The sequence below is a fragment of the Typopeltis vanoorti genome, chromosome 26 (assembly GCF_054136105.1).
Source record: "Typopeltis vanoorti isolate ZY-2024b chromosome 26, IOZ_Tvanoo_1.0, whole genome shotgun sequence".
Lineage (NCBI taxonomy): Eukaryota > Metazoa > Arthropoda > Arachnida > Uropygi > Thelyphonidae > Typopeltis > Typopeltis vanoorti.
The window spans coordinates 28636569-28662415 of record NC_143574.1 but is presented as its reverse complement, the minus strand read 5'-3'; the positions used below and the strand labels follow the sequence as shown (position 1 = coordinate 28662415).

Here is a 25847-nt window from a genome sequence, read left to right as displayed (position 1 = left end):
CTTGATGAATCTTGTCTTGGAGGAAAGTCACAGCCTTCCTATATCCAGTCCTTGAGAATATAGATGATATGATTTTTTAATGGTCGACGTATGATATATAAACACTGCCGAAAAGGGAATCCATAAGATGTTAAATGGTTCCTCCCTAGGAACTAGAACCAGATAGATGTCGACTGGGTTCCAAACTCCATGAATTATTAATTGCATTTTGCCTAGAATCAGTGTTAGCCCTGATATTTTAAATTCATCGAAGATTTTAAGGAGGTTACAAATGGAGTCGTTGTCAATTTGAGTGCTCCCGACGTCGTCCGCATAGGCTATTAATTTGGATTTCTCTGTGGGTAACGCAGTAAAATCCCTCTTACACTACGAGAATTGTTATTTGCCTATAGAAATGGCTGAGTAACCAGTAGTAAAAAAAGGGGATGAGGGCACTTTGTTCTACCTCTATCTGAATGTTATTGGGGATGGAGCTGGTGGATGAAGCCTGCTTTCATGATGATGGAAATATGTCCGCTATTGTGCCCAACTTTCTGAAGAATGTTCAACAGAAAAGAATGATGGACATAAAATACTTTTTTTTAAAGTCTATGGATAGGAATTCCTATACACGTTTTGATGTTTATCAGGCAGAGATCTTTAATGACAAACATTAAATTCTATTGCACGGCCTGGGATGTCATACATCTGTGTACTCTAGATGACATATCTCATCCCCATTTTGAGTCTGTTGTTAAGAACATTGGCTAAGTTCTTGCGGTCTGTGCTTGTGAGACTAATGGACCTGCAATTCTTAATTAGGGAGATATACCTGTTGGCTTATTTAGGGATGAATGCCGCATAGTTCTTTATGAATTCGCTTGACACATTTCTGCTGGACATGAACATGTTTAATAATGCCACGTCAACAGGAAAACCTAAGTCTCATGCTCTTCAGTAAACCTCTGTCTCTAATGCATCTTGCCCAGGTACTTCTTTGGTGCAGTTCTGGTTACAGGCCGCAATGATATCAGCTGCCACAATGGGACAATTTACCTCTGTTTGGATGTGTGCAAGGCAGGTGGCGATGTTCCAATCTTGGGAAAAACTATATTCCTGGCAAGACTGGCTTAGATGCCACATTCACATCATTAATGCCACATCAACAGGTAAAACCAAAGTCCCATGCTCTTCAGTAAACCTCTGTCTCTAATGCATCTTGCCCAGGTACTTCTTTGGTACAGTACTGGTTACAGGACGCAATGATCTCAGCTACCACAATGGGACAATTTACCTCTGTTTGGATGTGTGCAAAGCAGGCGGCGATATTCCAAGAGGTGGTAATCTTGGGAAAAACTATAGTCCTGGCAAGACTTGCTTAGAGAACCTCCCCGAGGCTTGTCAAATGTTGAGGTCTTGTTTGGATCTCCTTCTCAAAAGTTAGTAATCATTGTTTATCTTCAGAAGGTAACGAAAAATCTGCTGTAGAAATCAGCCAATGGTTTATTCTATGAACGATGATGAGTCTGAGCTTGAAATTCTTTGCCTCAACATGCCTTTGCTTTTCGTGTGTATCCCGAGATTAATGTCGCGGATGATGGAGTAACATGGCATGCCTTATTGACTGGTTACAAACTCTTCTCTCCTTTCTATAGATCTCTCAGTCGAACTCTGCAATGGCATGAACGTTCTTGGTCACATTGTATCATCGGTTGTTTGATGTTAGATTTCAATTGCTTCTACATGACCGAATCCCAGTCATCGTTGTGAGAGTTTACGCAAAGATTATAGAGTTCTGCCGTGAAGAGAGAAGGGGAAGAGGCTCGGACCCATTTCTACTTTCTCAAGGTAATGATATGCGAGCACAACTCTCATAGTCTTATTTGTTGCTGCTGATATTTAAGTGCCTTATGTTCTTCATTTTGGAAAGAAGAAACGGCATTATAAAGGATTGGTGTCGAGGCTAGCTGGTGAACGGACGTGCTATCGGAGAGCTCCTGAGAGATTTGTGTTTTTTGTTGATTTATTGGTGTTTTGGATTCAATTTAATGGACTTAAGTGTTTAATTTTGGTATATTATTGGAATTTTATTAGCGTGGTTAGTGTACTAAAGTGTTTTATAACATAATCTATGTCGGGAAGTCGCCGCTAGATGAATTCGTAATGTGTAGTGTTCGTGCAAGCTCCAGATAAGATAAGTATCATTTTCAGTTATCGATACAAATTACTTAATATTGTGTAGATTTGTTTTGTTTGCCTTGCGTATTTTAGTGCGTCTATTTTTGGTGTGTTATAACGTATAATTTGACAAAACACGTTACAGATAGTATGGCACCTGTGCGAAGGAAAATGGCGGCCAGTAATGAAGGTTCGCCATCGTTATCAAAGAACGGTAGCATAAAAGAAATGAGTCAGTGTACTAGCTGTGAAATGTACGCTTTGCGGAGTGCGGTCGGAGTGTGGTTAGATGATAATAAAGGATTGAATGTGTGTAGAAAATGTAGGGAGAATGCGGAATTGAAGTGTATTTCGGATCGTGAGTGTGATATTTTTGTCAACCTTCAGAATGAAGGAAATAGGGATATGACAAGAAACGGCAAGGTTGTATATGAAAATTGTGAGAGTGTGAATGTAGAAAGTGTGAATGATAGTATAAATGGTTTCTCAGAGAACAAAAAAGATGAGATAGATGCATTGAGTGAGATCGCGTTGTTCAATAGTGCGATAGAAAGAGCAAAACAGCAGCTAGAGTGCATGAACAAAAGTCGACTGAATGAACCAACCAATAATAAAAGGTATGACAAGAAAAATAGACGTATGAATGTGAACATGAACAAAATGAAGGATAGAGTGCTGTATGGAGACTCGTTAGTACGAGGTGTGTTAGTAGAGGATTTGACAAAATCGTACCAACCTGGTGCGACCATAAAGGACGTAACTGCGTCTATTAGAGAGCAAAAGGAAAGGGTGAAAGAAATGATTGTTGTGGCAGGTACGAATGATTTGAAAGGAGATAAAATGGAAATGATTGAAGACCTGAATGAATTGTTTGAGGTAGCAAAAGAAAAGAGTGAGAGAGTTAGAATGATTAGTCTTTTGCCAAGGTATGACAGTGAAATGTTTAAAAGGAGGGCTATAATTGCAAATGACTTTATGCGTGGGTTATGTATGACGAGTGGTGTGGAATTTGTGGATGTGTGGAGTGAGTTTGATGGGCGAAAGGATCTATATAAGATGGATGGCTTGCATTTGAATGGTTACGGTGTAAGAAGACTTGAGAAAGTGTTGCTGAATGTAGTGGATGTGCAAATTCAGGGAAACTAGATTTGTTAGGGGGGGGGAGTAGAGATACAGTCCTTATGGAGGCAGTTGAATGTAAGAATGAATATAATATGCCAGAGCAAATAAGGACAACAAATCTGAGTGGGATAGTTAATATAAGGCATCAAGGTAGGATTGGGGCTAATGGGGGTCTTAAATTCATGTACACTAATACTAGGAGTATTAGGAACAAGAAGGAAGAGTTTTTGGCCATGGTTGGCACTTCCAGACCACAGGTTATAGGTATTAGTGAAACATGGCTGACTGTAGATGATATAACTAGTGGGATTGAATGTGATGGGTATAGTGTGTTCAGGAATGACAGAGAGAATAAAATGGGGGGAGGAGTATTGTTGATGATAGCTGATGAGCTCCAGCCAAGGAGAATAGAAGTTGAATTGCAGGATAGAGAAAAGAGCACATTTGAGGCCATTTGGTGTGAGATTGTGGCTAGCAGAACTAAATATACAATTGGGTGCTGCTATAGACCAGGTGATGGAAAAGATGGTGGTGACAGTATGCACAAGCAAATAGAAGAAATGGGTGGAAGGAGGGTGATTATTATTGGAGATTTCAACTATGGTCGCATTGATTGGAGTGAGGAGAGAACACACGGGAGGAAGGAACTGGATTTTATGCGGTTACTAAGGGATAACTATCTGCGACAGCATGTAATGGAAAATACTAGGGGTCAGAGAGTGCTTGACCTAGTAATTACATCTGAGGATTTGGCTGTAACAAATATGACCACATTGCCACCAGTCGGTGAGAGTGATCATAGGGTCTTAACTTGGGAGGTGGCTAAAGGTGTAGAATTTTCAATTAAGACAGGGTACATGTGGAATTATCGGGCTGGAAAGTATGACAAACTTAGGAGTTTGATTGGTTCAGTGCCATGGCATGTACAACTGCAAGGACTAGAAGTTGATAGTGCATTGGGAGGTAGTTAAGAAGTGCTTGCATGAAGCAATGGCTGACTGTATACCTAGAATCCGAATAATAAATCAAGTAGGGGTTAAATGGATGAATAACACCATTAAGCTTGAGTTGCAAAAAAAGAAACAACTATGGAGGGAATTTAAGGAGAAGGGTGACCGGCAGGCACATGAAAGGTATAAAGCGCAGGCCAGAAGGGTGACGAGTGTGGTAAGAAAAGCAAAAAAGGATTACGAAAGAACATTGGCCATGCAGGCTAAAGAGAATCCTAAACAGTTTTTTAGATATGTAGCAAGTAAAAGGAAAAATGTACATGGCAGATTGATTTTAAAGAATGCCGATGGTAGGGAGGTAACTGAATCAGTTGAGATAGTTGAGTTACTGAGTGAGCACTTTGCAAAAGTATATCATCCAGGTGGTGACATTGCAGAAACGAAAAAACCAGTAGATTATACGGGAATTGTGGTTAATGAAGTGGAGGTGAGTAGTCTATTGCATAACCTCAATGTCAATACATCTGTGGGATTGGATGGTATACCAGCTCGTGTTGTACGAGAAGCAGCTAAAGAATTGTCAGTACCCTTGACCATTTTGTTTAATTTGAGTCTCGGGTCTGGGTTAGTCCCGAGCGGGTGGAAAGAGGGGAAAATAGTTCCACTGCATAAAGGTGGTTCCAAGACTGCTGTAGTAAATTACCGACCGATTAGCATATCAGGAATCATTGTCAACGTCTTAGAGAAAATAGTCGAGAGGAAAATACAAGATTGGATAGAAGAAAATGGGATACTGTATCGGGGACAGCATGGTTTTGTGAAGGGTAGGTCATGCCTCAGTAACTTGCTCACGTATTATAACACAGTGACGGCTGAACTGGATAAGGGTAATGGGTTTACGGTGATTCTACTGGACCTTGCCAAGGCCTTTGACAGGATTCCACATGGAATTCTAATCAGTAAATTGCAGCATATGGGAATGGACATAGGGTTGGTGAGATGGATAGGAGGGTGGTTGACGGAGAGATATCAGAGAGTGGTTTACTCGGGAGTAGAGTCCACAAGACGGCCTGTGACTAGTGGTGTGCCACAAGGATCTGTTCTTGGACCACTGCTGTTTAATTTGTTCATAAATGATATAGGAAATGATCTGAGAGGAACAGTTCATTTGTTTGCGGATGATGCGAAGTTGGGTAGGGCAATAGTGAATGCAGATGACGTCAAAATTTTGCAGGATGATTTGGATAGATTGGAGGTCTGGGCTAAGGAGAATGGATGTCAGTTTAATGTGGCAAAATGTAAGGTTATGCATTTTGGGGTGAAAAGATTGGCGGCAGTTTACTGCATTGGTGGAACCGTGCTCCAGGAAATTGATGAGGCACGAGATTTAGGAGTGTTGGTAGATAAGGAATTGAAATTTAGGGGACACGTTGCAAAAGTGACCAAAACAGCTCATCAAATCACTTGGTTGCTGAAGAATACGATGAAAAGCAGGTTATTGTTCCTCTGTATCGAGCCTTGATAAGACCCCATCTAGACTACTGTGCTCAGATTTGGTCACCTAGGTTTCTTCTTGATGGGGAGGAGGTGGAGAGGATCCAGAGGCGAGTGACCAAGATGATAGCAGGTCTGTGGAATGAACCGTATGAGAACAGGTTGAGGATTTGTGGGTTGCAAAAATTGGTTGATAGGCGGAGGAGGGGAGATATGATTGAGACATTCAAATTACTGAAGGGTTTCTATAAAATTGATTCTGAAGATATTTTTGAGAACAGGGCTGGTTGTGGGAGGACTAGGGGACATCCATGGAAACTGGGCAAAAGTGTGGTTAGTAAAGGTGTTAGAGCTGGGTTCTTTACTTTTAGAGTAGTGAATGAGTGGAATGCACTCCCTGAGTCTGTGGTGGATGCTGTGACAGTGAATGAGTTTAAGGCGAGGTATGATAGATACTGTATGAATGTCAAATAGTTGTGATGAATATGATTTGGGGCCTCCCTCGATGAGTCTAATGACTCCCTGGAGTTGCCCGTAATAATAGTAATAATAATAATAGTAATAATTATAAAGGTCCAAACTCGCGCACACTCCTTGGCCCAGTATTTGTAATCTCGAGTGTGAGGATTATGAGCTCTCCAAACGTCAGTGAGCTGGGTGTTCCAAATGTGAATTTTTAGTTGTCGCCGGCCAATATTTCCAAGTGTTAGTTGTTCATCTATTTTTTTCCATGATCGGATCTGCCACTCAGTTGACGTTCACTATCAAGATGGCTGATGTGGGCCATACAGGTAGTTGATGAAGGTCTGGAAAAATACTGGTCAATAAATTGCAGTAGCCAGGGAGCAGATTTTCAAACCAAGTTGCAGAGTCCCATACTTAGTATATTGTTAAAATATCTCATTGCATTTCTCTGAATGTTACAGAGTAATTTTGGACTAGTTCATGCAAGTCTGTGAAGTGATACGTGTGATCTCTTTGAGTATATTCGTGATGGCTTAGGGCTCATTGCATCCTGGAATCTGAATTCCAACTCGCCAGATCCTGTGGGATTGAAACCTTTGGAATCAGTTGAAATCCTGTATAGTGAAAACGCTTCAAACAAGAAAGGAAAAGTGATCTAGATAATTGACTTTGCAGCTAAAAGAAAAAAAAAAAAAAATCCGGGCTAGGGGGGAATAACCCTAACCGTCACTAGCGCCAGTTAGGTTGGTAGTGTAACGTAGAAACGTTTAGTTTAGTAAGTAAAAAGTTAAAAATAACGGCAGCAAACCTGAAAATCTCACACACATATCCCCATGTATGTGTGTGTGTGTGTGTTTGTGAGAGAGAGAGAGAGAGAGAGAGAGAGAGAGAGAGAGAGAGAGAGAGAGAGAGAGAGAGAGAGAGAGAGAGAGAGAGAAGCCACCTATCTAGAATAATCAAATAATCAATTACCAACACAATTTCTAGTTGTTTGACACTTTCATTGCCAAGCTGAAAATTGGAATTTCGTGTGGTGGCCAACTTTTTTTTATTTTTTTTATTTAGTTAACGACGTCCATGCGATAACGCGTCATCGGCCGTTTGGTGAGAACTCGCATTGCGCGATATCGCGTGATTGGCAATGAACGTGTTAAATGAAAATGCGTAATTAAACTAGAAGAGTTTATTGAAAAATTTATAATGCTTTGATGAACAAAATAAAAGTAAACATTCTTTAATAAAGTACGTGCTAAAATTACAGGCCTTTGTAGTTCTAACGAAGAGGTGTTTGCTTCCATAACCTTACACTGCCCAAAGTAAGAGAGTCCGATTTTAGCTGCTAACTATAGGAACTTTTGAAAGCATTTCTTCGACGTGTTCTCATGTTAGTAGTGTTTGGAACTGGCAATTAAAGTTTTTCAACCCAGAAACTTGGGGTTTAATCCCTTCACTCAAGAAATTTGACCATAGAAATCACACTATATCAGTCAATCATATATATTTAGGAACCAGGAGATAGTGCAGTTGTCCGCCGTATTTATTTCCTAGGAAGGATATTAAAATCACTCAAGTCTAATCTCTGACTGGAGGAACTTTTTCTAAGCCTCTCTTCCACCGATTGAAGTTAGTCGATATCGCACTGGCAAGCGGGTTATTTCGGTTGAAACTCGGGTTTTTCGCTCCGTATACTGAAGAAAATCACTCAAAGAACCGTATAACCCTCATTATTTCAAATAATAACATACTCTGTTAGGGTTAGATACCAAGCACTTGTCTGCCTGTCTCTTCATTGGTTGCCGCATATAATAATAAAGGGTAGTCGTGGGACAGCTATCTCAGATTGGATACTGATGGAAAGTGAACTGCCACTCATTCTCCAAAAGTTAAATACCGTTAAAAGGCCTGACCTACTTCTTATAACCAAATAAAAGGCATTAGGTGATTATTTATTTTTAATATCTCTAAAACACTGAATGTAATCAACTTTATTTATACAATATGTTGACAATAGTGTTTGGACACCTTATTTGCCATGTACCTTTCGGATCCTACCATATAAAAATGCATAATTCTTGTAATAAAATGTGAGGTGTTCTAAATGTTTTTCACTCCATTTGATGTAATGATGCTAGGTTCAGCTGAACTAACAGACTTCCAACATTGTTTACTATCGCATTAGTTGTCTTTCTATTCCCTGATTGTTTTCCATGTCAGTTGCTGAATTGAGCATCTGAGTTGGTTTCAAACAAATATTATTATTCCAACTAATTTTTGACATTCCGAAATACACCATTGCTTATTTTATTTGCAGATGGAAAGTTAATGGGACTACTACAGCAGGGAATAGCCCTGGGAAGCCACCGACACTCAATAAACGAGATCGACTGTCTAGAAATGTTCGAGCATCCTGCATCTCATCGGTGGCTGACCTCACATTCAACCTGCAAAATGTTGCAGAGGCATCTGTCAGCACTAGGAATGTCCACAGAGAGTTACATTCCTTAGGTTACCATGGCAGAGCTGCTGTGTGCAAACACACATTCTCCCCCCCCCCTCAAAAAAAAGGCAAACGATGTTTGGGCTGGTTTCTGTTATCCCGTTCCTGGACCGTAGATGATTAGTAAAAGCTTCTGTAGAGTGAATCAAGCTTCCAAATGTTTAACTCTGATGGTAATGTTTGGATCTGAAGATTACACAGGAAACGGTCTGGCAGGAGTGCATCATTCAAATAAGTTTTTTGGAGGTTCTCTAATGGTATGGGGGGTTCACTTCGACAGAGCTTGGTTCATTAGTGGACTTGCTCAAAACCATCACGTCTAATGGCCATCTGAACATCCTGGACAACTTTATGCTTCCGACGCTATGGAAGTTCGTCAGTGACCCTTGCAGGTATCAGCACACAATACTCCGCGCCGTACTGCACCGCGTCTGAAACGAGTTCCACAAATCAACGTTGAAGTGTTGGATTGGCCAGCTAAGAGTAGGCATCAACTCCATCGAACACCATTGGAAATAATTATCACGCCGAGTTCCCTCCAGACCACAGCGACCGTTAACATTATCAACAGGATTGCTTTGAGCCAGGAATGAAAGAATATTCCTGTTTCACTTATCATAAATGGGTTGAATCAATGCCCTGAAGGGTAGTTGCTGTCATTCATACCAAAGGTAGTCCTGCTGAGCTAGAAATATAATTAAATAATTAAAACGCAGTGTTTGACCACAACTAGGTGACCAAATACTTTTGCAAACAAACTATATATGTATATAATAGTTATAATTTGAAACTTATTGTTGAACGACAATAAAAAGTCTGTCTAAATGGTGTTTGGTTTCATAGCACTATTTTTGAGTTTTGGAATAAACATTGGATTATTTTCCACACAAAAAAATTCTGTATATCCAACACTGGGACTGCCTGAATACGGCCTAGAACACGTTCTCTAGTCTTGCATTGGAATCGATCCTGTAATATCTTTCTTTTTTGCATCAAACCTGATTGATATTAATTGAGGTACATATCTAATAAAATAAATCAATCCACTTATGCCTCTTCTTCCCTGTAAGGAGTAGATGAGGTCGTTTTAGTCCTATCTAAACTTTTGCTGACTGAAAGGGACATTCAATGGCCAATCATGAATAGCTGGCCCAAGATTGTCCCTAAAAAATCCGCCTGCCTGTACCAGAGATCGATTAACTCGGAAATGGAATCAAAGAAAAACTCAGAAGACTAGAATGAAATTTAAGACTTTTTCATTTGGAACTAGCGCTGTGGAAGCACATGCTACTTCCACTGTGCTACACAGGCTCCAACGATTTAATAATAATAATAATAATAATAATAATAATAATAATAATAATAATAATAATAATAATAATAATAATAATAATAATAATAATAATAATAATAATAATAATAATAATAATAATAATAATAAATTGTTTCCATTTTCTTATTTAACTAATATAAATTCTGGGCTTTCTTGGTCCTTCCTGTGCCGAAGTATGTATTTTGATCTCGACTAGGATAATGTACTACTATTTGAACGTATACCTATTCTCTAGAAAAAGGTATCAGCTGACGTCTTTTATTCCATTACAGGGAATAGAAGATGCCGTTTTAGCCCTATCTAACTTTTGGAGACTAAGTGGGGGCAGTTCCATCTCCATTGGTAGCCAATCAGAGAGAGCTGGCCAAAGGCTATCACTAATTTAAATGGCATGCACTTAAATACGGCAAACAAGTGCTGCCATATCATGGTCTCTTTTTCCTTATGTTGAGCCCATACACGAGAATTTGATTGATCAGCCTATCGTACGTTAGTACCGTATATGGGTGGTGGGTTTGGAAAGAAGTTGCTTGTTCACATTTGATTTGAATGACTGTATATCATATTCCCTGAGGAACACAAGAGGAAGACTATTCCACAGAACAGCAGTTGCAAGGATGAAGGAGGAGGAGAAAACACTTGTCTGTGGGTTTCAAGGTGCACTGTGAAGGGATGTTGAGCAGTAGCTGCGCGTGTTCCAACCAGCTTAGTACTAAGGGGAGGATTTTATTGATGCTATTTCAGATGAACATTTTTTATGGATATATTTGTAGAATACACATAGTGTGGAGACCAATCGTCTGTGCGAAAGTGGGGGGGGGGAAAGAGAGATAGTAAGAGATGGGTAATTAATAAGTCTGGTTGCTCTCCTCTGTATTGAGTCGAGCATTTTGAGGGAGCTTGTGGGACCCCACCCCATATGTGAGAGCAGTATACGATGGTTGTGTGGATTTGTGATATGTAGAAGGTTAATAGCTGTTCAGGAGTGAGGTAGAAGTAGAAATTCAGCAAAAGAGAAATCCTAATTTTTAGAGGCTAAGGATGCAATGGTTGTTATGCGTTTATGCCATGAGAGGCTTGATGTCACGGTAATTCCAAGAAGGGAAATTTAAAATTGTCTGGACAATTGGGTACTGTCAAAAATAATACTGGGAGAAAATGGTTCTTTTCATGAGAAATAAGAGAGTACTGGGTCTTATTGGCATTGAATTTGACGAGGTTATCTGACCCCCATTGGAGGATGGCATGGAGGTCAGAATTAAGGGCAGTGGTGGCGATTGTTCTGTACGTTGAGGTGAGTTGTGTGGAGTAAGGTTTATCAAAAGAGAGGGGTGCAATGTGCTGTCGTCTGCAAAACTGGAGGTAAATTGAAGTAGGCCATTGATATATAGCGGAAGAGGGTTGGTGAGAGGACAGAACATTGTCGAACCCTGCCATTAGTTGAATAGTGAGAAGATAAGGAACCATATACCACCACACATAGTGTGCGTCCAGACAGAGAGCTGGCAACCAACTACAGAGGTCTTGAGATAAACGAAACGATGGCAGCTTGCTTAGTAAGCCCTTATTCCCGACTCGCTTGAGATTCACCAAACTTCTCCATGGCATTTAGGTGGGTGTCATATGCGAGAAGATCTCCTGTTGATTGGCAGCACGGAATCTATACTGGCGGTTATTTATTAGACGGGTAGCTTAAAGGTAGGGTGCGAATTGATGATTTTTTCCATTACTTTGGACAGGACTTAGCTGAGCGAGATTAGCCGGTAGTTGGATGGCAGTAACTTGTTGCCCTTCTTGGGAATGGGTTGAATATAGGCCAATTTCCAGGCAGTGGGATAGATACCAATGGAGTAAGACAGTATATAGGTGACATAGGATAGGAGTCAGTTCTGGTGCACAAACCTTCAGGACAATTGGAGGAATGCCATCAGGGCCATGAGACTTTTTTTCGTGTCTAATTTGGGGAGTATTTTACTGACAGTCTTTCTGGCAAAAGGATATGATAGGCATTGCATGTTGGGCATCTGGAATGGTGGGGGACATTTGCCATTGTCAATTATGCATGCATTGTAAGCAAAGTTTGAGGCCAGGAGATTGGCCTTTTCTGTAGGTGATGATTTAATGGAACCATCTGGGTATGATAGAGGTGAGAACAATGTTGGGCAAAAGTTACAACCGATTGCTTTGGTTAGAGACCAAAAGGCTCGGTTGCTGTTTGAACAGACTGTTAATTTCCTGCTTCTTACTCTTTAGAAGAACTCTGTTTTCGAAGCATTGATTGTTTTTTTTTTGCATTTATTTCAGGCTTGGGTATAAGCTCTAAAGGAAGATGGAGTTCTTGATTTGAGGCAGTAATGGTATGTTCGGTTTTATATTTGGACAGCCTTTGCGCATCTTTTTGGAAAACCATTTTTTAGTTAGGGAATGGCAGGTTAGAGTACTGTGGGGAATGTATGTTTCCATGCCAGTGAGGATTACTTTTATAAGTTCGGTGCATGTATTTGGGTTGGAAGGTCGAAAGCAATAGATTAACATAGGAATGAGCCATCAAAGTTGCGGAGGCTGTCTCACTTGGCACTGTTATAATGCCAAATTACTCTTGTATGGGAGATGCTGTGTATACGTTGTTGCCTGGGGGATGCTAGGTTGTGGTTAGAATTGCCTAGGCTGCCCTCTACATTGTTCTAACTTTAACCCTAATACAATATTTTTTAATCACTGAAAATAATGTGGGTTCTACGGTTGATTCCCTTGAGTTTACGAGAAGAAAAACCCGAATTTCCTGGGGAAAAAACCCACTTGCCCATGATAAAGGTCCACTAACTCAGGCGCCGGTCGTAAAAAAGGCTTAGAAAAAAATTCCTCTAGTCTGCGACTAGAATTGAACTCACGACGTTCTTTTTTCGGGCGGTTTAGTGATGTTGCAACCACCATTTTCGCTGAGGTACACAGTAAAAATCTCTCTGTAAAAATCACCTCTCTTAATTTTAAATTATTTGCTTTATATCACACTAAGAATATTCAATAAGGGAATGAAATCGTTATTAGTATAGGCAGTTTAATTTTTATTAATCAGAAACATAATCAGATTCCTCCACTTGTCTATGAGTGATGTAATGTCTTTAACTGAAATTCATGATGGCTCTGCTATGCTTTATGATAATGACAGGATTAGTACATACCTACTTATACATTCCTAGCATTCATATTCAGAAAACGTTGGTTGTATGGTTAGTTATTTGGATTTATGCATGAAGCATTCTGTTAATATATTGTTACACCTGATATCTTAGGAATATTGTATTCTCAGCTATCATGGTGTAACATGAAGAATAAATATCATAAAGTAAAACCCCTGCATAAAAAAATGAATTATTTAATGGAAAATTTCTTGCATCCAGTAATATTTATAAAACGTAAGGGTTGTTGTTAAAGTAGCTGATAAAGGAAGGAATGCATTAATATTGTAATATGACTTAAAATAAGGAATTCTAACTAAATAAGTAGCTAAAAAAGGAAAGTATAGATTAATATTGTAATACGATTAAAAATGAGAGAGTTAAGTAAATAAGTAGAAAGGGGCGAGTCATAAAATACGTTATGTGAGAGATTAAGTTATTAAGTAGAATTCATAGAAAAGGTTTGAAAGGGGATTAAGTCAGGCTAGCACAAGAAAAGCAAAGCTATCGGTTAGGGCCGATCCCCGGATTGAAACATTGAGAACGAGTTTGCCGATCAAATGACGTTTGGTGAGAAAACGCCACCCTAATTGGTCGATGATTAAAAAACAAGTAGAAGGAGGAGAAAGGAAGTAAGAAAAGGTGCCGTTAGGGAAGCAGCTATAAAAGGGTTGGCCCCAGGGGAGGACTCTTTTTTTGGATAGTCGCTTTTGGCCTTGGAGTTTGGTTTTGGTTCCGGTGGAGTTCACGGGGTTTTCCTGAGTGGCGACAGGGGTGATATCTCCTCGTCATAACATGGAAACGAAAGTGAGCGGGATTTCGATTCCCGTTTTCCCGAGTAGGAAGCAAAGAAAATTTTGCCATAGAGTCCTAGAAAAGGAGGGATCTTCTTCGTTTCTACGCTTGTGATAACTACGCAAAGCAGAAAGCTGTAAAGAGATCGATGTCCTCGTTGTTGATAGTAGAGCAAATATATGTGTGTTAAAGTATTCCAGAGTTACGAGAAGTTATACCAGAGGTTAGTTTGGAAAAGAATAAAGGCCCATACGAAGAGCTCAAGAAAGGTACTGTAAATCATAACCTATGTTAGCTAGAAATTTGTCTGTGAAAAGTATCGTGATTCCAATACAGAACTGTTGAAGTTATACAAGGACTTTAGTATATGATAGAATGTGTTATGTGTAGATTGACTAGTGTTAAAGATTTGTGAATGATTAAGAGTCCTAAGGTATTTTTGCATCTATTATATTGCAGAAGATATTTAAATGACATAATTGTGTGTTAGTGCAAATAACGGTATAACGGAATAGGGTGAATTAAGTAATTACGTATCCTAAGAATTGAATGCCTAATGTAATGTATAAAATAATTGAAATGTCACAAGTATGTGTTAGCAGTGAATGATTTGTTAATCTACTTCAGTATGAATAATCAGATAGTGTGAATTGATCTAATTTGTTCACATCAGGTGAATTTATGAATTAATGTGTATGGCGGCATAATCACAAATAGCCATATTGCTTGTAATGATTTAATGTTAGTCTATAAGTATTTTAGTTTAGTATTTGAATTGTAACATGTTTAGAAACTTAATAAACCTTTTGTTCAATGATAGAAGAGTTGTCTGATGTTGCTAATCCAATGCACCGCTTAAAATCATCGTACCTAATCACACGGGAAATTTAATGTTGAGGAAAGAGATTAAGAGTCACGACTGCAATAATATTTAAATACTAAGAGATATATTCGAGATTGACTTTCTCCCTATTTATGACAACATAAATGGTGCAGTTGATAACCACTTGAAAATATTGTACTTAGTCACGCGGAAAATTTAAATTGAGAATCGAGTTAAGTGTCACGACTGCAATAGCTACACTTTCAGATATATTTGAGTTCTTTCTCCTTGTTTATGTATGAAATATCCTAAACTAAATATCCCAAAAGGCGCAGTATAAATATAAATATTAGGGGTACTACGGGGAGCAATAACTTAGATATTGGTATAAGTTTTGGTAAAATCTCGGGCATAGAAGTTAGAAGAATATAGACAAAATGGAATTTGTAAGATTAGAGTAGAAATCGTAAATTGGGACACAACAATATGTAATGGGATTGTTCTTATGGCCAGTTGATTTGCTTATTTTGCCGAACATAAACCTGAGTATCTGGGAGGTATACCCTGCTACTCCATATCAAACCAACAAACTTACTTTAAGTTGCAAAGACTCAATAAAGGTTCTTTCCGTCCTAAACAAAAATTGAACGCAGGTCTTTGCAACGAAAGCAAATCATTGAAACGGTTTGAGCTATGGTGGCTCTTTTAGAAGGGATTTTCTGTTTTTAATTATTTTTTACAGAAGGGTTAACATAGCAGCTAATGAGTACCACCCGAATCTACATGATACAGTAAAAAATTGTTATATGAAATATTTTAATGTAAAGTCTAGCTATGAAGGAGAAGAGCGTGCTCATTAAAACACATAAAGCCATCAATTGATGAAATGTTTATGGCTAATGGTTAATTTTAGAGATGGGCTAAGAAAAAAACAAACACATATTCAAAAATGTTAAGGACGTCTTTCTAGTAACCTTTTTTATTGTTAGCTCATCTCTGAATATCTGTAAACGTATTGCATATGAATTTTAGTCATCATTTCTTGGCTTCAATCAATATGCATTTGCAAGCAAACTTATGCAGCCAAATATGTCAATTCTCATACCAGAAAAGAAATATTGGATGATAATATTAATTGCTTATTGCGAATAAATGTATTAACGTGGGAATCGTAGTTTAAAGAACGTTCGTACATGTAAAACTAATTGAAGCCTATTTGCATTATTAATATATCATTGAATCATACCCACATTATTACAGAAAAAAGCATATGTCTAAGGGTTAGATATCACGATAGCGACACTTGTCAGTTGTCTCTTCAGATGCGGCTTATAAATAGCGATAGTCTTGGGTCAATTTCTCTGTTTGGTTGTCGGTGGAAACTGAACTATCCACTGAGTCTCAATGATTTTTTTAATGTCATTGAGAATACATTTATTATTATTATTATTCTTATACCTCTGGGGAGTTATGGACTAATCGAGGGAGCCCATGGATCACCCACAGATATAATTCATTCTGATGGGGGTGATACATGACTCATTCACATCAAATGCACTCATTACTTTAGCAAGCAAGTTAGTGTCCCTTTCCATATAACGAAAAATCTTATCAATCAATATTTTATAGTTCCTAGAAAAGAGTTTATATAATGTGCATATTCGTACTAAATCTGACTGTGGTACTGATTATCAGCTAGTAAGAGCCAAAGTAAGATTAAGGCACTGAAACCTTCTAAAGGAGGAACACAAGATTGATGGCAAAGTAATTCGCAGTGGTTCCACAGAAGAAATATCAACCCAGTAGGACGCCCCTTTGGAGAATAATGATGTGACTCACCTGAAATGTTCTGGAAAGGAGTCAAGATTATGATACAGGATACACACATTAATTATCTAGGTTCAATTAGATGACCAAGAGACCCATGGATATCAGCAGTTTCAATAGGTGGCAGTTAGCGAAGTGAAACAAAGACTCGGGAATGAAGAATATAAGAGGGTTACATAGCAAAGTCAGAATAGCTACCTCGCAGGACGAGGAACACTAATATACTAAGAAATAAACAGATAAAGTTCGAGATAAGGAGGAAACATTTTAAAAGGTTGTTTCATTTCGTTCGTCATCTAAAACATAAGTTTAAGTCCAAATTGAATGTCATTAAAGGGAAAGAATGGAACAATGCTAACAGAAGAACTGGAAATTAAAATCAAATGGAAAGAGCACTTGGAGGAACTATCGCAGAGAAGATAAAGGAAATTTCGGTGAGCCTCTGGTTAGGAAAATTTCGATTTTGAACCTTCTACACTAAGGCATGAAGTTAAAAGAGAAATTAAACAGGTTAGTTCCATTATGACCCACGATTAAGATGGAATCGCAGCAGAGTTAAGGCCACAGGGGAAAGATGGATAAGAATGGTTCATGGATTGATTACGTATAGGCCTGAAGAAGAGAGTGAGGAATTCTATGAAAACTCACAAACTGTTTTGAACTGCCTACCAAGGAAATACATACTTTACATCTTAGGAGACTTAAATGCAAAAGTGGGAAAGAGTATGAGAGTCAGGCCAGAGTGTGGCACGTTTGGTCTAGGTGAACGTAACCCCCATGGTAAAAGACTGTTAAAATTTGCCCGTACTAATAGATAGTTATTACCAATACCTGCTTCCAGAAACTTCCAAGACGGACCTATACTTGAATATCTAACATTGATAATCAAGCACCAGATTGTAATATAGACAACTTTCTTTGCCTAGAGAGGAAAAAGATCGATTTTCATACAACTACACAAGAATGAAGATATGAAGCATTGTAAGAACTATTAGTTCTCAAGCAACAAGATTTTATCAAAGTTCCTTCTATTAAATAATTATATTTTTTATTTTATACTTAATAATTGTTTTTGCTTGATTATATCCTCTCTAATTCAACTAAAATCCTACCGGCTGTTCTATTGTTATGTCGTTGCTTTCTCTACACTTTACTGCTTTTTATCTTCCTATCGCTATTTTACTTCGCCAGATATCGGGCCTAATATGATTACATCTAGGATTGTTTCGTCTTCGGATACTGGCAAATTTATATTTAGCTGCACCAGCCAGTATCCTATAGTAGAAGATTCTTATTCAGGGAGACAATACTAGACCGTATAGATTCAGATTGTTGCAGTCGTGACCTAAATCTATAATTATATACACTTTATAATATTTAATTCCTTCCTGCCAAAATAGGTTCTATTTTTATAAGTGGTAGTTTCGAATCGTAATCAGGCATGACTCAGGTTGAGGTAAATATGACATGTTTATTGGAATATCTAAACAGAATACAAAATTCATACATTCGATTATGATTCAATACAAAACGAAACGAGTTAAGCGGTTAACATATTCTAAATTAATTAAAGGTCATAAAGCATGCGAAACACATTAACTGCATATTGGGATAGATAGCAAACGATATGAAGTTAAACTAAAATTCTTTTCTGTAATGCTATTGATAAGATAATATAAACAGACATTCTAATGCTTCTCAGTTACTAACATCCACAATTCTTATCTCATTAAGTTAATCCAATCGCATACAATTACAAGAGATCTCTTCCAAACAATTCTTCTTACTCTCTCAAAGGAGGTTAACTTTCTAATTAGAAACTGTCCACAGAGTTCTTTAGAATACTGTTCTTAATTTTACATTCACAAACAATCTTCTCTCTTCTAATGAATTTTATACACAAAATAGAGTAATATTAACTTGCCGAACTTTTTCCGCGTCTTTCAGCACCACGTGTACATCGGGTTATTTTTTGTCTATTGGCTGTCCTTATGCCAAGGTCAGGGTCACGCCAGCTTCATTATTTCTGCGAAAACGAACTCAAATCTTTGCGTTTCAGGAACGATTCGATGGGACTTTTCAGCGACGGGCTTGATTCTGCTAGGACTGGAAGTTTTACTTTCAGCTCTGCATAGAATCCTACTCCAATCTCTAGAACGCCTGCTGTCCAGCATCTTATCTTAGCATAGACGTTTCATCCCCACCCCTTTACGCGGGGTGGGGGATGAAGACCCCATATCTCACCGAACTATGCGCAAGGCATTGAAAAGGATCGATATTGGAAGTCCCATGCATACACGGAATTATTGATTTTCGCAAAGAACTGGAAAGTTCATCTACAGTGGTGTCAGGAACACCATGAGTAGACAGCGAAGACTAGAAAAAATCACATGATCCAACGAGTCACAGTATCTTGTAATGTACCGGTGGCAGGCACAAACTTTGGCGGGAGTCCCATGAAGGAACGAACCAAGTCTGCCTTGAAAACCCAAATCAAGATTCTGGAGGTGATGTGGGGCATGTTCTATTGGTACAGAACATGTGCTGGAAAGTCGGATGTTCTATAAGAAACATCTAAACAATGTTACCGATGAGCTCCATTTCGCAATATTGACTTTTCAGCCAGAAGGTAACGGTTGTTTCATGGAAGATAAAGATACTGTCCATGGCACAAGAATGGTTCAGCGAACACAAGAGAAAATTCCACCATCTTCCCTGCCCACCACAAAGTATGTGAATCCCGTGATAATATATTGGACAGACTGGAAAAACAGATCCAGAAGCAAAGTTCTTTTCTGTTTACTTTAACTGAGCCAGTTAAAGCACTGTCTGCTGAATACTTGGTATACTGTAAACGCAGTTTCAAACGAACAACTTGTGGAATCTATGGGAAACTGCACATGCTATAATTCGTTCTAAACCTAGGTCCAACACGGTATTAAATAAAAGTTTCTAATTCAAAGGCTGGTACAGGGCCCCGCCAACCCGAGGGTGCAAGGGGTACATTGCACCAGGGCGGCATTTTATGTAGCTAATATCTAATTTGGATTATACAATGCAGTATTAGGGGCGGCCGATAAAAGTTTGCAACCGGGAGACAAATACCCTTGGCTGTCCCTGGGCTGGTATATGTGTATTCTGTAATTCCGGGCATCTATAACTGCACTATACAAAGTGAATCATTTTGATGAATTGTCACATGACGACCAAAGATCTTCTAGTTACACATTATTAACAAAATGATAATACAATGGATAAGTGTGTACTTTTAAGGTAATTGCAAGAATGCAAGTCTTTTCTCTTATTAGAAAACTATATCTAGGCTTTTATTTCCTTTTTCAGTATTCTGGTTTAGTTAATCTTTGAGATAAGAAATAGCTTTCTTTATCTCCCAAAAACCGTGCTTTTAAATCCCTGAAATTAGAAAATCGACAGTAGAATTCTAATTATTTGAGATAATGATTTCAGTCTTCAGTAAATAAGATGGTAGTGGTTGCCTTTTATAATCTGGTCACCCTTAACTCTATATACCACTGGAAGAGAATTTGCCAATTCATGCTGACTCTAGGAAAACCTTCTACCTAGCAATTTCTAGAAATTAGTGCTATGTGTGAAATATTATGTATGAAAATACCATACTTTTTTCTGACTCATTTCACAAATAAAAAAGTAATTTTTTGAAAATAATGTATTTTTTTCTCTTTCTTCCATAAACCTACTTACCTGTGTCAAAAATCAACTATCTTGTGTAATGTTTAACGAAAGGGTTAATAAGAGTTTCTGTATTCTTGACTGGAATCGATTCTGCTACCGTCTTTCTTTGAACTGTGTAGAGCTATAAAGCAAACGTCATTTTCTCATTGTTACACTTTCACAACCTTTAGGTATGTGTTTGTATTTTCTTGAAACAATAGCAGTTATCCCAAGTGAAATTTTAACATCTTTTGTGACTCTTGTGAAGAGTCTAAGATTTTTTCCCTTATATCATGTCCGAAAAAATTATTAAAAGTTTCTCAGCTACATTCTTATCTCTGCCAGTTTTGGATCTGGACGATATTATTATACCAGAAAAACCAGCTAACGCCTTTTTATTCCCCGTATACGGGGAGTAGGCGAGGCCATTTAGCCCTATCTAACTTTTTTGGAGACTGAGTGGGCAGTTCAATCTCCACTGGTACCAATCAGAGATAGATGGCCCAAGGCTATCACTAATTAAGCGGTAATCAGTGAAGAGAGACGGCTCAAATGTGCCGCCATCTCGTGGTCCCTAAACCTAACACAATATATTTAATGTATGAAATAATGTGGGTTCTACGGTCGATTTTCTTGAGTTTACAGGACGAAAAACCCGAGTTTCCGGGAGGAAAAACCTGCTTGCCCGTGCCAGAGATCGACTAACTCGGGAACCGGTCGAAAAAAGGCTTAGAAAAATTTCCTCTAGTCGCCGACTAGACTCGAAACCAAGTCTTTCTTCGTGCGGCCAAGCGCGGTGGTTGGCAAACGCCACATCCACTGAGCTACACAGGCTCCGATATTATTATTATTATTATTATTATTATTATTATTATTACGGAGGATTATTGATTATTGCGGCTACTCCATAGAGTCCTTAGACTTATCGAGGGAGGCACTAAATATCATGTCTAGAACTATCTGATATTTGGGCAGTATCTCTCATTCCTTGCTTTGAACTCATTCACAGTCACGACACCTACAACATACTTTGGCAACATATTCCACTCATTCACTCATCTACAAGCCAAAAACCTAGTTATAACATCCCCTCTTGCTAATTATACTCCTACTCAGTTTCCAATGATGGTCCCTAGTTCTCCCACCACCAGACCTGTTCTGAATATTTTCCTCTGAATTAATCTTGTAAAAAAAGCCATTAGTAATTTGTATGTCTCAATTATATCACCCGTTTTTCCACTTGCCAACCAGTTTCTATAACCCACAAATCTTCAACCTGTTCTTGTAATGTTCACTTCATAGACCTGCTACATTCTTGGTCACTTTCCACCAGAAATTCTCCACCTGTTTTCCTCATTGTCAAGAAACGCGGGTGACCAGATTTGTGAGCAGTAGTCAAGGGTTCTTATCAAGGTTCGATAAAGAAAAATCATAATCTGCTTGTCTCTGGTCGTCAAAGTATTCTTCAGTAACCAAGTAATCCAATAAGCTGCTTTAGCCAATTTTGCTATGTGTCCTCTAAACTTTAACCTACTGTCCACTAACACTTCCAAATCTCTGGCTTCGACGATTTCCTGGAATACATTCCCATCACTGTGGCGTACAGCTGGTAATCTTTCATTACGAAATGCATAGCCTTACACTTTGCTATATTAAACTTACATCCATTCTCATTTTCAGAGTGACAGTCAATTCAAATCATCCTACAAAATTTTAACATAATCTGTATTAACTATCGTTATACCCAACATGGTATCACTGACAAACAACCAACCGTTCCTCTCAGATTCTTTCCTATATCATTAGTGCACAAAATAAACAGTTGCAGAACAAGAACAGAGGCCTGTGGCACGCCACTACTCACCACAAGGCCTTTTTCTGGACTCTACTCCTGAATACACTACTGTCTGATATCTCTCCATCAACTCCCTCACAACCCTATATCCACTGTACACCCTTTACCAACTCAGCTGTCACTGTATTATAAAATGTATATTACTGATGCATGACCCTACCCTTCACAAAACCATGTTATCCTCCCTTTCATAAAGTGTCCCATACCCTTTATCCATTCCTGTATTTTTCTCTTGACCAACGACTCCAGTACCTTGCCTCGTGATATGCTGATCGGTCGGTAATTTGTTATGTCTTGGAGCCTCCTTTATGCAATGGTACTGTTTTCCCCCTCTTAGGACTATTCCAGAACTGAGACTAAGATTAAGCAATGTGGTCATGGGCATTGACAGTTCCCTCGCCCCTTCACATAAAACTTGAGATAATATACTATCTAATTCCATAACTGTATTTACATCAAGTTTCTGTCATATGCTTTGCATCTTCAGTTCATTTACCTCCATTTCCATATGTCCTTGCCTCTCTTGTTACTGCAATGTCTCTACTTGGATGATATATTCTTGCAAAGTGTTCACTTAGTAATTCTCCTAGTTTACTTGATTCAGTTACCTCCCTACCATCCACTTTTATTAAAATCATTCCACCATAAACATTCTTCCTTTTACTTGCAACATACTGAAAGAATTCTTTAGGATTATCTTTAGCCTACACAGCTAATTTCCGTTCATACTCTGCTTTGCCTTTCTTATCACACTGGTTAACATTCTGGCTTGTGTCTTTGTACCTCATGTGCCTGCTGGTCACAATATGGCACACGATATCTTTTCACTTAATATCGGGACCACTTACCGAAAAGGATGGAGACTGTGATCTTGACCAACCCAAAGATAAATCTCCCAGAATAGAGCTAAAATACTCTAATTGCTTTGTCTCAGTTTTCAATTTGATTAAGCACACTCCATTTCTAGTATGGTTCGCAGCTAGCAGCTATTAACGTAGCTTGTCTGGTTGCCGTTATACTTTGTTTAGCCACGCGACTTGTCACCTGTAGCTATTTGAGAAAAATGGGGAGAGAATTTGCGTGATACAGTGCCCCTATTATGTGTTTGATTCTCTTTACGTAGCAGTCTGTTATTATTATTATTATTTTTCCTCAAGGACTTTGGATGTATGCCTCTTAATACATTTTTAATGTATATAATTTCAATCACTAGATGGCAGTTGTAATTTTTTTATTGTTTCGTGGTTCGTTCATGTCTGTGAACGACGGCAACTTCTTGTTTTAGAATTTTGTGTTATCAAGATGGCTGAAAATGGGGAAGTAACGACCGAATCCAATATACCTGAGGCTAAACATCCAGAAGGAGCCAGTGATTCTATAAGAGGGAATTTTTTTCAAAGAGGACGTGGATTCCCTCCTCGAGGACCAAGGTAATCTCCTCTTTATATATATGTAATTTAGGTACCCCTCCTTTCAGTGCATTTTATGCAGGCCTCGCAACAAGACTTAAAAGCCCTTTGTGATCGTTGTCCGCTGTTACCATTGGCGAGTTTAGAAATTTAACCGAGTTAAAATGGACTCACATTATTGACTAGCGCAGTCTGTACGCTTAGTAAAGTGTTGCTTTTTGAAGAAATTAATCTGCTCGCCAGTTAACATTGACTTAATACTTTTTATCAACCAAAAATCGTCAGAAAGTAATATTGGCCTGTGTTAGGCCAACTGAATCGTCGTGACAGAGGATTGGCAAGCTCCGAGAAATACGGAGATCTTATATATATTCGTTCTACGGTATCACCAGGAAAGTGCAAATACGCTTGGCGATTTCATCGTTCTTTTGAATTCGTGGCACAGAATTCAGATAAGGTATTGTGGAGTGTCATCCGTTAATACTAATATACCGAAGTCTCATTTGTTGGTGACTGTATGGCTTAATCGGGTAAGGAAATGATTTCTTTTTCTATTTACTGACCTAGAGACAGGTTCGGTTAGTTAAAAAAAAAATAGATTGGGTGAAAAGTACTTCAGAAACGTTCATTTGGATTGAGAACTTTTTTTTTTAAATTAAAAATGCACAGTTTTTGTGCATTTTTTTTCCCCTGAGACTGAGCTTACTGGTATAGAAGTCATTAGGCTGTGGGTAAGACAGCTATTTCTCTTAGTTACTGTTCAGGTTTATAATCAAAATCAAGGTTGATGTTTTGATGCCCATGTGAAAGAAAAGGGCATTTCAATTGAAAGGAAATAGCTTTGCCAAGATATATAAAATGCGATAATAGGTGGTATTACTTGAAAAGTAAATATTTGTATACATGCCATGCAAAGTTAATTTATCAGCATTTTTAAATTTAACAATTTTTAATTAAAGAGTGAAGATAAATTTAGTTATTTCTAATCTTAGCATCACGCAGTCTTATGGTTTTTGTTAAAACAGCAATATATCCTTAGTAGTTCCTGATATGAGAGAAATTAGAAACCTCAGTACATGTCGGGAATGAAATTCAGTGCTATTTAATAGTCTCAGCATGTTAATTTAAGAGGGATTTGTATGTCATAAGGTTCTGAGAGAGAAAAAATTTAGAACAAATCCGAATTATTTATTTGTACAACATTCATAAATTTTATTTATTTACTTTTTAGATCCCTAAGTCAGCTAATAGTACATTGGGAACATCTGCATATTCTCCTTTTCACCAGAGTCGATATATACCTACATAATGCGCAACACTTAGAAAATTTACTTTTCGTTGAGGTGAGATCTTGATGCTTTCTTTTTCTTGGTGAGCTATGATTAAAAAGATCGAGAAAGCACTGGGAAGTATCAACACTACATACCTATTTGCATTTAGGGCATAGCTTCAAATAATTTTTAATTATTACAAGCTCCTCGTCTTTTCATGTCTTCCCCTCCATCCCAGCATTTTTGCTGTTTTTAGGTTATCTTTAACAGTTTTTCTTTCTTTCAAACAAACTTTAATGTCCACTTTATTGCTTAAAGCAATATAAAAACATTACAAAACATGTAAAATCTCCATATTAATTGAAGTCCTTATTGATAACAATTGAACTATTTAATAGCACCTAAAAGTTAAATTATTTAACATTAATGTTAATATTAACATCAGATAAGTAGTTATAAACTTGTTTATTAGTATGCTCATCAGGATGCTTTTCATTTTAGAAATGAAATATGCTGATATACATACATTGTTACCCATAACCTATACTGCTATATAAGACAAGGAGAATTCCTCTTTCAGGTTGGCTGTATATTTGTATATCCTGGAGAAGAATTTACTTTGAAAATGAGTTATTATAGGATGTCATATTTAGGGGTCTGTCCATTTCTGAAATGGGTAAAAAAAATTAAATGATCCAAATTCAACTGTTGGCAACCTTATCAGCAGTTGAAAAGTGAGGGTGCCAAGAAATGCACAGGAAGACCTAGGAAGTTGCAGTACGCCCATAGATACGAGACCCTTCTACGCTTCTGCACATGTCAAAAGGAGAATCCATTCCGATAATAGGGTAATCAATCCGTATTGTGGTCATGTTACATGTTGGAAAATTAACTTCTTTCATGATCATTGTAGTTTTTAAAGGGGTAACTATTTTGCTTGCATAACATTGCATATAAAGCACATGATTTCGTCTGTT

General features: G+C 38.1%; 1 protein-coding gene across 4 annotated transcripts in view; it reads left to right on the top strand.

Annotated features, from left to right (window-relative positions):
- The first annotated feature begins 23454 nt into the window (after positions 1–23454).
- Positions 23455–25847, top strand: part of LOC150092440 (transcription elongation regulator 1-like) — a 291251-nt gene continuing 288858 nt past the window's right edge. For 2 of the 4 annotated variants that reach the window (XM_090415020.1, XM_090415021.1), the window contains exon 1: positions 23503–24129. Coding sequence is in view for 1 of the 4 variants with exons in the window: in XM_090415019.1 (XP_090271145.1) it covers positions 23493–23620 (128 nt within the window). In the remaining 3 variants the exon portion in view is untranslated. Of the gene's footprint in view, positions 24130–25847 lie in introns of all 4 variants that reach the window. The other 2 variants (XM_090415019.1, XM_090415022.1) reach the window with 2 other exon arrangements.